This window comes from Rhinatrema bivittatum, chromosome 8 (assembly GCF_901001135.1).
Source record: "Rhinatrema bivittatum chromosome 8, aRhiBiv1.1, whole genome shotgun sequence".
Taxonomy (NCBI): Eukaryota; Metazoa; Chordata; class Amphibia; order Gymnophiona; family Rhinatrematidae; genus Rhinatrema; species Rhinatrema bivittatum.
In genome coordinates this window covers 55541509-55556616 of record NC_042622.1, presented here as the reverse complement: position 1 = coordinate 55556616, position 15108 = coordinate 55541509, and the positions used below count along the sequence as shown (strand labels likewise).

Below are 15108 nucleotides of genomic sequence, written 5' to 3'. Positions count from 1 at the left end.
ACAGGAGCTGCTGATATTCCCAAGATGTCCGCCGTTCCCGCGGTTTGCCGACCCGGGAATGGCCTGGCCATGCATTTAGAGGACCTTCCCCGGGGGTACTGATTTAGTCGCTGCCGAGGAGGGGCCCTCTCCACCTGGCAGACACCCCGAACACAGCCCTTCATGGGAGAGCCGAATCGAAGGCAGGCAAGACACAGGTTCGAATGCGGCATGTAGAGGACCGTGAGGCAGAGGAAAAAAAAAATCACAATCAGCTGAGCTGCAGTGCCGAAAGGAGGATGAGCAGGAGAATAAACCCTGCTCGCTCTTGTCTCTAAATAACAGCTGCCGAGGTAAAAACGGGCACCCGATTGACTTTAACTCCTTTTTTTTTTTTTTTCAACTGAGTAGTGCAGGGGAATGAATCGTCCCTGCTGGCAGCACCAGGGAATAAAGCGTCCTGGGAAAGAGACAGCTGTCTAGGGGGAATGACTGGACCACCAGTATCACCCCACAGAAAAGGTACACCGGGAATAAGGAGCCTAGGCTGTATCAAACAAGGGGCAAAGCCACCCTAGACTCCCCAAGAGCGAGGAGACAGTACTGTCTCCTGAAGAAAAAACAGAGTCAAGCTTTTTTTTTTTTTAATAAACTTAATTTAAAGAAACAATAATACTTGCTTGATGTTGACAGAATTAGAGTAAGAAAAGCCTTACAGAGCAAGGGCTAAGGAAGAAAAACCAGGGAACCGCAGGGTGAGCTGCCTGCATCTGCTGGAGACAGACAAATACTGAAGGGCTGCAGAGTAGGCTCTGTCCTGATATAGGATACCCTTTCAGTTTTGGTCTGTCTCCATCTGCTGGACAGGAGGCTCAACCCACGGTCTGGACTGATCCGGGTACGTACAGGGAAGTTTTGATTTTCAGATGCTCTGAAATTATCATGGATTAGCAGGCAGAGAAATGGAGATTGTTGTGCACACACATGCCCTCTCTCTTTCACATACCCACATGCACTCTCTCTCCCACACATACACACATGCTCGCTCTCTTGCTTCCAAAAACACATGCTCTCTCTCTTGCTCCCCTATACACACACACATGCTCTCGCTCCCCCACACACATGCACACATGTTCTTGGTCATCGTCCCCCCTTTGAAGCAGCAGCAGTCTCCTTCTTCAGCCCCTATGGCCAAGGGAACGACTTCTGACCATGGGGGCCAACCCAGCTCTGGTCTTGGACTCCTTCCAGCAGGGCAGAGAGCACTCCTCCTTCGAAGCAGCGCAGCCCCGCTGAAATAGACATCATGGTTAGCAATGGAAAAGCAGTGCATCCCCGCCAGAATCGGCAGCATGGCCACACTGCTTTTCCAGTTATTAAGGCCCGCTAACAAAACTAGATTTCAGTGGGGCCGCACTACTTTTCTTACTGGGGCCTCATATGGCAGCTCTATGATGCTTTTCAGTAGTGGCGCCTGTGGCCATGGCCATGCTACAGTTCTGGCTGTGAATATCTGGGAGATTACTATTTTGTGATATATATTATAATATTTCTGAAAGAATCGCACCGTCCTCTCTAAGCAGGAAAGTCTTGCTGACAGTTTTTGACGCCTGACCTATATAATGGTTTCCAAAGGGAAGAGAGAATATAAACATACATTATTATTTTATACAATTTAGATTTAGATGAACTTGGATAGGATATGCAGTAGTAATTTAACAAAAGAAATCATTTCTCTGTAACGAGAGGAGTATTTTTCATAAACATAAGATTTCTCAGCAGGCTTCTCGCTTTTGTTTCTTTTACAGTACCTTCACTTGAATTCTTGGAGACTTTAAATTTGCTGATAAGTTTTTTCAGCTGTTCTCTTATCGTTGTGGCTCTCACAAGGCCCTTATAGTTCAGAAAGTGCTCCTGGCACCACTGAGAACTCTTACTATGCTGCAGATGGAAGACAAAATCAAAGGGAGGAGTCACTGCCACTGTAAACATGCTTCAATCAAATCCCCACTCAACCATGATAAAAGTGACAGTGAGCACAGGGATAACAGGTGACTGTTGGCAGTGGATCTTGGACTGAGATATTTAGTTTTTCACAGGTCTGTGCTTTAGCTACTATGCCACACCTCCAGTTTAAAGCAAAAAAAAAGACAATAACTGAAAGTAAATTTTACTTTAGATATATACACTTACATATATATATATATATATATAGAGAGAGCTCATCCTTTTCTAAACTGCTTTCTGATCTGCTCCACCAACAACTGAAAAGCTTTAAACAGAAGTACTAGGTCTCATCAATGGGATACCCAAGAATCATTACACAGTAACACAGTAAACAACAGCAGCTAAAGACCAATATGGCCCATTCAGTCTGCCCTGCAGCAATCTACTTTGGATAACTGCATAAACAAATTCCCATCTAATCCCACTTCTCCCATTGTCTCTCATCCAACCTGTCCAAATACTACTGCTCCCTTATAGGATTGTAATTGCCAATCCATGCAGGTTACTACTACTACTGTTTATCATTTCTAAAGCATTACTTGATATATGCTGCACTGTTCAGATAAACATGAGAGAGTCCCTCTTCCAAGGAGCTTAGTGACCAAAGGTTTATCAGAAATTTGATGGAAGCATATTGCTGCTGTTTTGAGCTGTAACTGCCACTCCATGCATGTTTCCCTCAGTGCTGCATTTCATCCAGCAAGTGGGATTTAAAACTCAAGATGCAACAAAAATGTTACTTCCATGCATCTGGTGAGAAAATTCCCATGAATATCTTCTGCTTTTCCTCCTGTGATATTACCATCATTTTCCTCAAAAAGACTGACTTTCTTCTATAAAACAAGGGGTATTATCTCCTAACTACCTCATAATCGGGCTGATTCAGTAAAGTCCGTGGGAGAGCGGGTGAACGCCCGCTCTCCCGGCACGCGCCAGGCCACTCGCCTGTGCACGCGATTCAGTATTTAAATGAGGCCCGGCGGTAGAAACAGGCAAAAGGAGGCGCTAGGGACACTAGTGCGTCCCTAGCACCTCCTTTTGGCCTGGAGCGGCGGCTGTCAGCGGGTTTGACAACCGACGCTCAATTTTGCCGGTGTCGCTTCTCGAGCCCGCTGACAGCCACGGACTCGGAAACCGGACACCGGCAAAATTGAGCATCCGGTTTTCGACCCGACAGCCGCGGGCCGACTTCAAATTTTTTTTTTTATTTTTTTTTACCCTTCGGGACCTCCGACTTAATATTGTCATGATATTAAGTCGGAGGGTGCACAGAAAAGCAGTTTTTACTACTTTTCTGTGCACTTTCCCGGTGCACGAAGAAATTAGTGCCTACCTTTGGGTAGGCACTAATTTCTGAAAGCAAAATGTGCAGCTTGGCTGCACATTTTGTTTTCTGAATCACGCGGGAATACCTAACAGGGCCATCAACATGCATTTGCATGTTGAGGGCGCTATTAGGTTCGGCTGGTTGGACGCGTGTTTTCGGCCCCTTACTGAATAAGGGGTAATGGGAAAAGGGGTAATGGTGGGTTAACAGTGCACTCCGTTGGAGCGCACTGACCTGTATTGGCCCGTGTGTTTTTACATTTTGAATGAGACTGATCCTAACTTTATTCCATTGGCAGGTTTGACACTGTTTATCATCACATTCAAGTTCAGCATGCTTGAGCCAGGTCACAGTGTGGTAGACACTGCTTGCTTGTACGTCTCTGGACCCACTCCCTCTACCCACAACTGTAGGAAAATGTTCTTGGGCTGAAAACTGCACTAGTCTCAGTGCATTGTGTCAGCCTTAAAACTTTAACTCTTGGCAGCATAAGTTAACTAAAAGACCAGCACTTTTCACCAACATAATCAGCTGAAAATAAAAAGGATCAAACTAACCACAAGATAACGCCCCTAAATTCTAACCCTTTAAAAATAGCCTGGTTGATATAAGCAACAGCAAACCCGTAGCCAAATATACGGCTAAATAACCATGCCTTACAAAGTTTCCTGAACATCAGACTCCTCTGGTTGAAAACTGCTCCCCTCACAGAGGATTTACATGTCTTAACCTAGATTAAAAAGAGGAGTTCCCGGGGGGCGTGCTTAGGTGCGGGGGGATTGGAAACAGCACATACAGAACTGAATTTCCATATCTGTGCTAAGGATGTAAATATCATTTAAAAGACCAACCCTTTAAATTACTGATCATTTGAGCAATTTTTTATTTACTAATTTGATATATATATATATATTCTGCTTTTCAGGCACCTCAAGGCAGATTACAATTCAGGTATTGTGTGTAAAACGTGCCTGCATCTACGGGGTGGGGGGGGGGGGGCAGGGGGAAGGAAAGGGGCCCTCATGACATGCCCACTCAGCTCACCGAGAAAGGGGAACCTGGAAGTCAGTACTTCCTGACTCGCATCAGCAGATATTAACCCACCCCATATGCGGGTGTAACCTTGTGCATGTATGCCGTGCAGGGTTTATTTATTTATATTCCGCTTTTCAGGCACTTCAAAGTGGATTACATTCAGGCACTGTAGGTATTTCCCTGTCCCCAGAGGGCTCACAATCTAAGTTTTGTACCTGAGCTAAAGTGACCTGCCCAAAGTCATAAGGAACGGCAGTGGGATTTGAATTGGTTTCCCTGGTTCGTAACCCACTGCTCTAACCACTAGGCTACTCCTGCACTCATACCTGCAAATTTTATCAGCAGAAATCTGCTTTAAAAATTCAGGATAAAGTATGTGAGTAAGAAGTCCTTACAGACTTTAGTTTTATGTTGGCCATTGAAAATTACCCTCCCTAACAGCTAATATTTTACACATTCCTATCTAGGGGCAGTGTTTTGCTCCATTGCGCCATCCACAGAAACAGCAAATGCAAAGTATGTGGGTGGTTTCACTTTTAAAATTATCTACAAGGTCCATGGGTAAAAAAACCATCCGTGTACCTCTACAGCAATGCAAATTAGTGAAAATAGCCCAATTATAACTTATGTTACATTCTTATATAGCTCCACAGACCTTGATGAAAGCTTCGTACACATTAAGCATAGTGAGATGGTCTCCTTCTTCCACAGCAAATTTCCTGTGCTCCCTGACCTGAAAAAGAGAAACAAGATGCTGTATCACTAGACAAACTGCAATATTCAGCTTTTGTGATTTACAGTTTCTCTAGTCATCAATGTGATTTCTTTATTTATAGCCTGGCAAGCAAAGTCTTTAAAAATCCTACCAGTGCTTCCCTAAGAGCCTAAAAAAGATGTTTAATAACACCAAATAATTTGAGGGGGAAAAATATGAAAAAGTTAAATTCCACCACATTTTCAGAGCAGCAAATCTGAGGAACTGTCCATTCCCATATCCCAAATCAGAATTTTCTTCTTTGCTGGATCCCAGTAAGTTGTCATGCTGGGTGAGGTCCTGCATAGGAGAGGGCAACTGGGATTGCAGCAGCTAAAAATACTCAGAATATGGAGGTAAGAATGTTTCTTCTTTATGTTATTTTTCAGCACCTATACATCAGATGGCCAGCATTATAAACAGATATTAATTACCAGAAAAGATTCACTGCACCACAGAGGAAGGGAAGGGAGGGAGGTGAAAGTGAGAGGGGGGAGAGAAGGTAAGAGGGGAAAGGTTGAGTAAGAAAAGGGAGGGGTGAGTGAAGCGAGGAAGCAAAAGGTAAGTGAAGCGAAAGGAAGATAAGGGAGTGGGCGAAGCCAGAAGGGAAGGATGAGAATGAAGGGAAAGGAGGATGAGAACAGTGAGTGAAGGGAGGACATGGGATGATTAAAAGAAAGGGATGAGAGGAAAGGGAGGGGGATGAGGTGAACAGGAAGGAGGTGAATGAGAGGGGAGAGGATACAGAGGGAAGAAAAGGCGTGAAGGGTGGGAGGGAGCTGAAAAAGGAGAGAACAGGAAGGCAGGTAGGAGGAGTCAGTGAGACGGAAACGGGGGAATGGGAAGAGAGTTAAGTGTGAAGGGTGGCTGAGAGGTGAAAGGGAGGAGAGAAAGCGAAGGAAGGACTGAAAGTAAGAGTGAAGGGAGGGAAGTGAGAATGAAAGGGAGGAAGTGACAGTAAGAGTAAAAGGTGGGAGTGAGATGAAAGATTAAGAAGGAAGGGAAGGAAAGAGTGTGAGAGGGAGAGTGCCACACACAGTTCAGGGAGCAGGGCTCCTGGGAGTGTGACTCAGTTGTCAACTTCAGAGAAATCTAGAAATATTACTTCTGACATTTATGGGGACCTCCTTTCCCAGCATTTCAAATCAACAAAAGGGACCCCCTACTTCCGCAAAATCTGAGGGGGGGTTTTGAAACCTTCTATGCGGCCCTTCTCCCCGAAATGTTTGGGGATCCGTATTACAAATCCTTGTTCAGATTCTTGAGATCTAATATCAAACACAGAGCTCCTGATTTACTTGGAAGGACGAAGCATTTTGAGTAAAAACCCTTGTTCTTTTCAAGTCGAGAACTGGTTTAATTGCATTTGCTGCTAGGAGAGGAGAGTTCCGACTGCAGGATTTGTAATTGTTTGGGAAGAACCTAGTGAAGAATTGAAGCCATCCCTCCTCCCTAACACCACTTGAAAGGTTTCCAAGTGAGGTTGAGGGAAAAAAAATCAGTGCTAGGTTTTTGTGAGGACTGATTTTATCTGAGTCCCATCCTTTGTGTGCTGTCTGACCTGCTGTTGATGTTGGAGTCTTGGTCTTATTAAGGGTAGGAATGATATCTCCTACACATATAATAAAATTGTTTCCTATAGAGTTACAGTTGGTATCTCCTATTTTGGGCTTGTTGATCAGTGGTGTCTGCTGAGAGCATTTGCAGTATAGAGCAATGATCTTTGATCCTGTCCATTTGACTATCTCTGAAGTGGTTATCCTCTGTACGTGGAACATTAGATAGCTTCTCACGCATATCTTCCCGCAGACCTGAAGCCTTCAACCAAACTAGTCTACCAGCTCCTATAAGATTGCTGACTATCTTGAGGCGCTATCAAATACATCACAGGAGGATCAGATCAGGTGTTTAACACACTCCTCCACTTCATTCAGACTCAGAGTAAAATACATTTTGTAAGTCTGAAGGGAACTGAACAGAAGCATCCCTCAGTTTTTGTAAAACGTTATACATGTATTGAGGCATTTGAAATTGGTGAACTGAAATCCTTGAAGTGAGCCTCTGTGCCAGAAGCGGTACTTGAGTGTATTTTTAACCATTTAAGTTAGGGGCCTAAATTTAGGGCTGTCATTCATTCACTTAAATTTATGTACCCAAGTTCGGAGCCTAGTACTGAAAATCAGTCCTAAGTCCTAACTTGCCTCCACACCAAATTTAGATATTCAGCCTTGGTCAGTTTTCAAAGGGGTAGACGCTTTAAAAAGTGACCCTATTATTAATATAAAAAAAGGAAATAAGACCCAAATATAAAGCAACAGCTGATAATCAGACAAGTTAATATTTTGATGGATATAGCTAGCACTGCTGTCTATTCTGGCTATTTATTAGAGATTGCCACTAATTTCTAAGAGGGCTATCTAAGATAAACTTGTGGGAGCAAATCAGACGGAAGACACAAACAATAATACCATTCTCAATACTGGTTGCACCTTGCTAAGCAGTCATAGAAAAGGGTACTGGGAAGTTCTTTCTGCTATTTTAGGTGCATTCAATATAGCAAATCATTGATCAATTAAAAAAAATTAAAAAACAATATCTAAAATAGTTAAAAATTCAGAGAGATGCACAATTAAGAGAATGAACCATACCGCCAGTGCTTTCTGGTTGGGAGGAATCACAAAGACGTTCTGGATCTGCATCATGGCTGCAATGCTCAAAATCTCTGCCGAGCAACCAAAATTCCCTGCAAAACACGATGCAGCTTAACCTGAACTATGAGTTTACAAAGTGGACATGAGACACCACTTCATTCCTACATGTAAAAATTGCAAGGGCTCCAGGACAGACAATTCATTTGCATTCTCATATGGGGGCCAAGTTTTCTGAAGAGTTCTGTTTCATATGTAAACTGGAAGAAGACTGACAAGACAGAGCCCTTGAAGGGTTTTATTTTTATCCACAGGGACAGATGTACATCTTCAATGCATTGCCGACTCACCTCCCATAAACTGTCAGCTAATTTCAATATAGAAGTTAATTTTAGGTGGCAATTTTATTACAGGTTACATTACCTAAGAATGCAGATAATCCCAAACTTGATAGCAATTAACTGTTTATTGATTTAAACGACTACGTGATGATGAGATAGAATTCAATGGCTGCCAAATTTAACAGAAAAAAACGGACAGATAAAAAAAAATGTTTCTTCTCAATTGATAACAGACTAAATAGGATGCAGTGGATAGGCCAGCATTGTAAATACCACTCAAACTCACGACTTTTCTGATTACTCTTGGCGGTAGCAGTTTAGCAACACACACCCTGAATCAATATGCCAAAACAGTGAAGGGGGAATTTTTACCTCTAATCTAATTCTGAATCAATGTACCAGCACCCTGATTCATCCGTCTAAGGCAAGGATGGCCAGCTCCAGTCTTCAAAAGCCACAAAGAGGCCTGGTTTTCAGGATATTGGTCTATCAATATGCATAAGATAGACTTACATACAATGGTGACAATGCATACAAACCTATGGATATCCTGAAAACCTGGCCTGCTTGTGATTCTTGAGAACTGGGGTTAGCCACCCCTGCTCTAAGGCAACACTGATCCCGTGCTGTTAGGAAGGGCTTTCCCCTTCCATCTAAATGGTGTTAGGGGCAAAGGTACCACAAATGTATAAATCGACTTGACGACTATACACTGTAATTTACCTTCTGTAAACCATTCTGATGGCGAAACCGAATGACGGTATACAAAACACAACAAATAAATAAATAAACGTTAATCCTGGCTAACATCACACGCACGTTAAGCACAGTGACAACTAAATTCTGGTCTAATACAGAAAAAAATATACACTAGTATTTTGATTTTTGTATCATTTGTTCACTAATAGGCAAATTTAATAAAATATTATTTGACAAAATCTCCAGTGCTAAATCCTCTTCTTGAAACTATGTACAAAGCCCCCAATATCAACAACAAGGTTTAGCTCATATGCGGAAGCGTAAAAAGCTAATGTGTCTACATAAACTGAACAAGTACGCAGCATATCAATAACCTCTACCTGTTTTAGGGTTTATGTACTAAGGCTCCCTAAAGGAGGAGTTAAATCTGATGCACTCTTTTAGTGTATCTAATTTAGCTTCTGTCAAGGAGCTGTAGTAAACTGCTAGTGCAATTCTTCTTTCCAGTCCCAGCATGCTGCCACTCCTCTTTCTGCTTTCAGTCCTTCTGCTCAGTGTCGGGAACTAAATTTTAGGTTTCTAGTTGATTTGGCACCAAAGCTTTTTCTCCAGCTGTGGTGGGAGGGGGGGGGTGTAGGTATTTTTTATTTGGATGGGAGTTTAATTCATTATTGGTTTGAGGATGAGGGTTTAATGTATTGCTGTCTCACTTTAGATAGATGGTGGGAGTGGGAGAAGTGGCTTTATTTTTCGGAGGTATGGGTTTGGGGCCTAAGTACTAATAGTTGGGTTATGCAGAGCACATGAACACAATGCTTAATGCGCTTTCCATAGCACTCGTGCAGTACACATATCCAGAGTTTGAAAAAGAATGGATGTTTTAAGCAGACAAGGTAGCAGCATCTTCTGCTCCAACAGGAGTAGGATGCATCTTTGGCCCTGATCGGGACCCTGGAGGACAGAAAGTGGGCTACACAGGGGTGATGTTACGAGGGTGGGGCAGAGAAGAGAAAAGAAATGAGTGTGTGAGGGAGTGAGTGTGTGAAAGGGGAGAGAGGAACGTGAAGGGAAATGGACATGGATGAAGTAAATAGATGAGTAACGGAGACTGACTGCTGCACGTTGTTGGGAATCTACACTCACTAGGGAAGAAATATACTCATCATGTATTCCTGCCATCCACCTTGCCCCACAAAAACAAATTGTGCATGCATTGTATGCGATTTACTTTAATTTCATCAATGCTTTTGATACTATCCTAAATAAGTGGCTCAATAAACTTATCCAGCTACCTTCTCAATAGCTGGGTATGTTAACCGGTGTATCTATGTCGCTGAATATCTAAAGTAAGCCAAATAAGTTTATTCAGCTAACTTACCCAGATGCTCAGACTCTCAGTATTGACCTCTGGGATAATTGTCTTAGTGATGGTTTTAACCCTAAGCTCAATGGTATGACTGCATCAGGCTTCCAAAAATGCATTGGGGTAACATAAGAAGTTGCCATACTGGGTCAGACCAAGGGTCCATCAAGCCCAGCATCCTGTTTCCAACAGTGGCCAATCCAAGTCTAAGTACCTGGCACGTACCTAAACATTAAATAGATCTCAAGCTACTTTTCTTTACTGATTAATAGCAGTTTATGGATTTTTTATCTAGGAACTTATCCAAACCTTTTTTAAACCCAGTTATACTAATTGCCATCTTCTGGCAATGAATTTCAGAGCTTAACTATGTACTGAGTGAAAAAGAATTTTCTTCGATTTGTTTTAAATGAGCTACTTGCTAACTTCATGGAGTGCCCCCTAGTCCTTCAATTATCTGAGAGAGTAAATAACCTCATTTGAGCTGGTCCCATGTTAGGTGTTTTTGTGTGTTCATGACTGTTTGTAACTTTTTATGCTTGTTTTTCTTGTACATCGCTTAGTATTTTGTTTTAGGAAATTCATAAATCCAAATAAAGATAAAGATTTACATTAACCTGTTCAAGTCCTTTCATAGTTTTGTTGACCCCTCAGTCACTTCTTTTACCTTTCCTCACAAGGAAGCCATTCCATGCCCCTTATGTTGGTTATCCTTCTCTGCACTTTCTCCAGTACAACTATATCTTTTTTGAGATGTGGTGACCAGAATTGCACACAGTATTCAAGGTGCGGTCTCACCATGGAGTGATACAGAGGCATTATGACATCCACATTTTTATTTGCCATGCTCTTCCTAATGATTCCTAATATTGGGCTGGATTTTAAAAGGGATATGCGCACCAGGCCTATTTTAAAAAGGTCCGGCGGCGCGCATAAAGCCCCGGGACGTGTGTAAGTCCCAGGTCTTTACTAAAGGGGCAGTCCGGGGGCAGGACAGGGGCGGGGCCAGAGGCCTCCAACAGAGTGGCCATTGCCAGTGTCAGAGGATCGCGCGCCGGCAAGTTGCCAGCGTGCGCAACTTGTGTCTGCCCCGGAGGCAGGCGCAAAAAGTAAGATATTTTTTTTTGGGGGGGGGGGGGGGGGTTGTTAGAGTAGGGTTAAGTGGGGAAAGGTTAGGGGAAGGGGTGGGAAGCTTAGGTTAGGGGGAAGGGAACGGGAAAAGGCAGCGTGGCTCGGCGCACGCAAGGTGCACAATTGTGCACCCCCTTGCACGCGCGCCGACACCTGATTTTATAACATGCGCATGCCTGCGCAGGCATGTTATAAAATCGGGCGTACATGTGCGTGCGCCTGGTAGCACGCACACACGTAGGCCGCGTGCGCTTCTTTTAAAATCTACCCCATTCTGTTTGCTTTTTTGACCCCCACAGCACAGTAACTACAGCAAGGGTTATTTTTCCCTATATGCATCACCTTGCACTTGTCCACATTAAATTTCATCTGCCATTTGGAAGCCCAGTCTTCCAGTCTCACAAGGTCCTCCTGCAATTTATCACAGTCCGTTTGAGATTTAACAAATTTGATCACCTCACTTGTCAAACCCCTTTCCAGATCATTTATAAATATATTAAAAAGCACCGGTTCAAGTAAAGATTCCTGAGGCACTCCACTGTTTACTTTTCCGCTGTGAAAACAGACCATCTAATCCTACTCTGCTTCCTGTTTTTTTAACCAGTTTGCAATCCACAAAAGGCATCGCCTCCTAGCCCCTGACGTTTTAGTTTTCTTAAAGCCTCTCATGAGGGACTTTGTCAAACGCCTTCTGAAAATCCAAATACACCACATCTAACTGTTCACCTTTGTCCACATATTTATTCACCCTTCAAAAAAATGTAGATTTGTGAAGCAAGATTTCCCTTGGGTAAATCCATGCTGGCTGTGTCCCATTAAACCACGTCTATCTAAATGTTTTGTGATTTTATTCTTTATAATAAGTTTCCACTATTTTTCCCAGCACTAAAATCAGGTTCACCGGTCTATAGTTTCCTGGATTGTCCCTGGAGCCCTTTTTACATTGGCCACCTTTCAGTCTTCAGGTACAATGGATGATTTTAATGATAGGTTACAAATTAACTGAAATGGGTATAAAATTTCATGTTTTAGTTCTTTTAGAACCTTGGGGTGTATGCCATATGGTCCAGGTGATTTACTACTCTTCAGTTTGCCAAGCTGGCCAACCTCATCTTTCAGGTTTACCATGATTTGGTTCAGTTCATCTGAATCGTCACACTTGAAAACCATCTCCGGAACGGGTATCTCCCCAGAATCCTCTTCAGTAAACATTGAAGCAACGAATTAATTTAGTTTTTCCGTGATGGTCTTATTTTCTCTAAAAGCCCCTTTAACCTCTCGATCATATAATGTTCCAACTGACTCTTTTGCAGGCTTTCTGCTTCAGATATATTTTTAAAAGTTTTTATTATAAGTTTTTGCCTCTATAGCCAACTTCCTTTCAAATTCTGACTTAGCCTGTCTTATCAATGCCTTACATTTAACTTGCCAATGCTTGCGCTTTATCCTATTTTCTTCTGATGGATCATTCTTCCAATTTTTGAATGAAGATCTTTTAGTTAAAATAGCCTCTTTCACCTCACTTTTTAGTCATGCCGACAGTCATTTGACCTTCCTTCTACCTTTCTTAATGCGTGGAATACATCTGGACTGTGCTTCTAAGATGGTATTTTTTAACAATGTCCATGCCTGTTGCACACTCTTAGCCTTTGAGGCTACACCTTTCAGGTTTTTTTTTGTTTTTAACTATTTTTCTCATTTTATCAAAGTTTCCTTTTTGAAAGTTTAGTGCTAGAGATGTAGATTTACTTACTGTCCCTCTTCCAATCATTAATTCAAATTTGATCATATTATGATCACTATTGCCAAGCAGCCCCATCACTGTTATCTCTCTCACTAAATCCTGAGCTCCACTGAGAATTAGATCTAAAATTGCTCCCTCTCTCGTCGGTTCCTGAACCAATTGCTCCATAAAACTGTCATTTATTCCATCCAGGACCTTTATTTTTCTAGCATGTCCTGATGTTTCACTTGCTCAGTCAATATTGGGGTAACTGAAATTTCCAATTATTACTGCACTACCAATTTGGTTAGCTTCCCTAATTTCTCTTAGCATTTCATTGTCTGTCTCACCATTTTGGCTAGGTGGACGGTAGTATACTCCTATCATTATACTCTTCCCCAATATACAAGGGATTTCTACCCATAAAGATTCACTTGTGCATTTAGTCTCATGCAGGATCTCTATGCCATCCCAGACATAAAGCACCACCCCGCCACCAAGCTGCTCCTCTCTATCATTGCGATATAATTTGTACCCTGATATAGCACTATCTCATTGGTTATCTTCTTTCCACCATGTCTCTAAGATGCCAATAAAATTTTTGTCATCATTTACTGCTATCCACTTTAACTCTCCCATCTTATTTCTTAGACTTCTGGCATTAGCATACAAACATTTCAAAGTGTGTTTTTTGTTTGTATTAATATTCAGCTTTTCAGTTGACAGGGATAAATTGGAATCTTTTAGCTCAGGTGAGTTTTTAATTATAGATACTTGGACTACTTTTCTTATTCTTGGAACCTCTCTGTTGGGATGCCCCAACTCTAATGCTTCATTAGAATCCTTCGAAGATACTTCCCTCCGAACCATGCGCTGCTGAGCGACTTTCAGCTTTCTCCTTTGATTTAGTTTAAAAGATGCTCTATCTCCTTTTGAAAGGTTAGCGCCTGCAGCCTGGTTCCATCCTGGTTAAGGTGGAGCCCATCCCTTCGGAAAAGCCTCCCACTTCCCCAAAAGGTTCCCCAGTTTCTTACAAAACTGGATCTCTCTTCCTTGCACCTTCATCTCATCCATGCATTGAGACTCCGGAGCTCTGCCTGCCTCTGGGGACCTGCACGTGGAACAGGGAGCATTTCAGAGAATGCTACCCTGGAGGTTTTGGATTTTGGCTTTCTACTTAAGAGCCTAGATTTGGCTTCCAGAACCTCCCTCCCATATTTTCCTATATTGTTGGAGCCACATGGACCATGTCAGCTGGCTCCTCCCCAGCACTGTCTAAAATCCTATTTAGGTGACGCATGAGGTCCATCACCTTCGCACCAGGTAGGCATGTTACCAGGCGATTCTCACACTCACCAGCCACCTATCTAAATTCCTAATAATCGAATCACTAACTAGGACAGCCAACCTAACCCTTCCTTCCTGGAGTTACCCTCAGACACATGCATGGAGTGACATTGGTTAAAGGTGAACTTACTACTTACCTGATAATGTCCTTTTCTCTAGTACAGGCAGACCACTCCACATAAGTGGGTTGTGCACTCCAACCAGCAGATGGAAACAGAGATATCACATTCATATAGCCCTGCCCTGACATCAGCTTGCCAGTATTCCTGTAAAACCAACTGTGGACAACTGGATAAAATTTTCAATTTAATTTCAACATTATACATTTTCTCCTACAACCAAACTACTTTCCCTCCCTTTTTTTTTTTTTTTTTACTTCCTGTGAGCAAAAGCACTGGCCTCAGAAGAGAAGGAAATGCAATATCCATAACAAGTTAAAAAGGCACACACTTAGAAGGTCTTCTGGTGACCCAGAAATCTGTATCGACATTCAATTTCTGCCTCTGCGAATGTCTCTACTAAGGACAAAGTACAACACAATACAGTATAAAACAAGCAGCCTAGGGAGTGTGGACTAGCCTGCTTGTCCTAGAGGAAAGGAAATTAACAGGAAAGTAATAATTTCACCTTCCTCTTCATCTAGGCGTTTCAGTCCACACAAGTGGGATGTACCAAAACTACCTCCTCATCGGGTGGGAGGCTGCCTGTGTTCTCCACAACACTGCTCTGGCAAAAGATGCGCCTACCCAAACCC

General features: G+C 42.6%; 1 protein-coding gene across 2 annotated transcripts in view; it reads right to left on the bottom strand.

Annotated features, from left to right (window-relative positions):
* DHX35 (DEAH-box helicase 35) overlaps window positions 1-15108 on the bottom strand; it is a 179578-nt gene that overhangs the window by 20555 nt on the left and 143915 nt on the right. For both annotated transcript variants that reach the window (XM_029612952.1, XM_029612951.1), the window contains exons 16-18: window positions 7751-7845; window positions 5004-5081; window positions 1791-1920 (exon numbers count right to left, since the gene is read on the bottom strand). In XM_029612952.1, the coding sequence (XP_029468812.1) occupies window positions 1791-1920; window positions 5004-5081; window positions 7751-7845 (303 nt within the window). The remainder of the gene's footprint in view (window positions 1-1790; window positions 1921-5003; window positions 5082-7750; window positions 7846-15108) is intronic.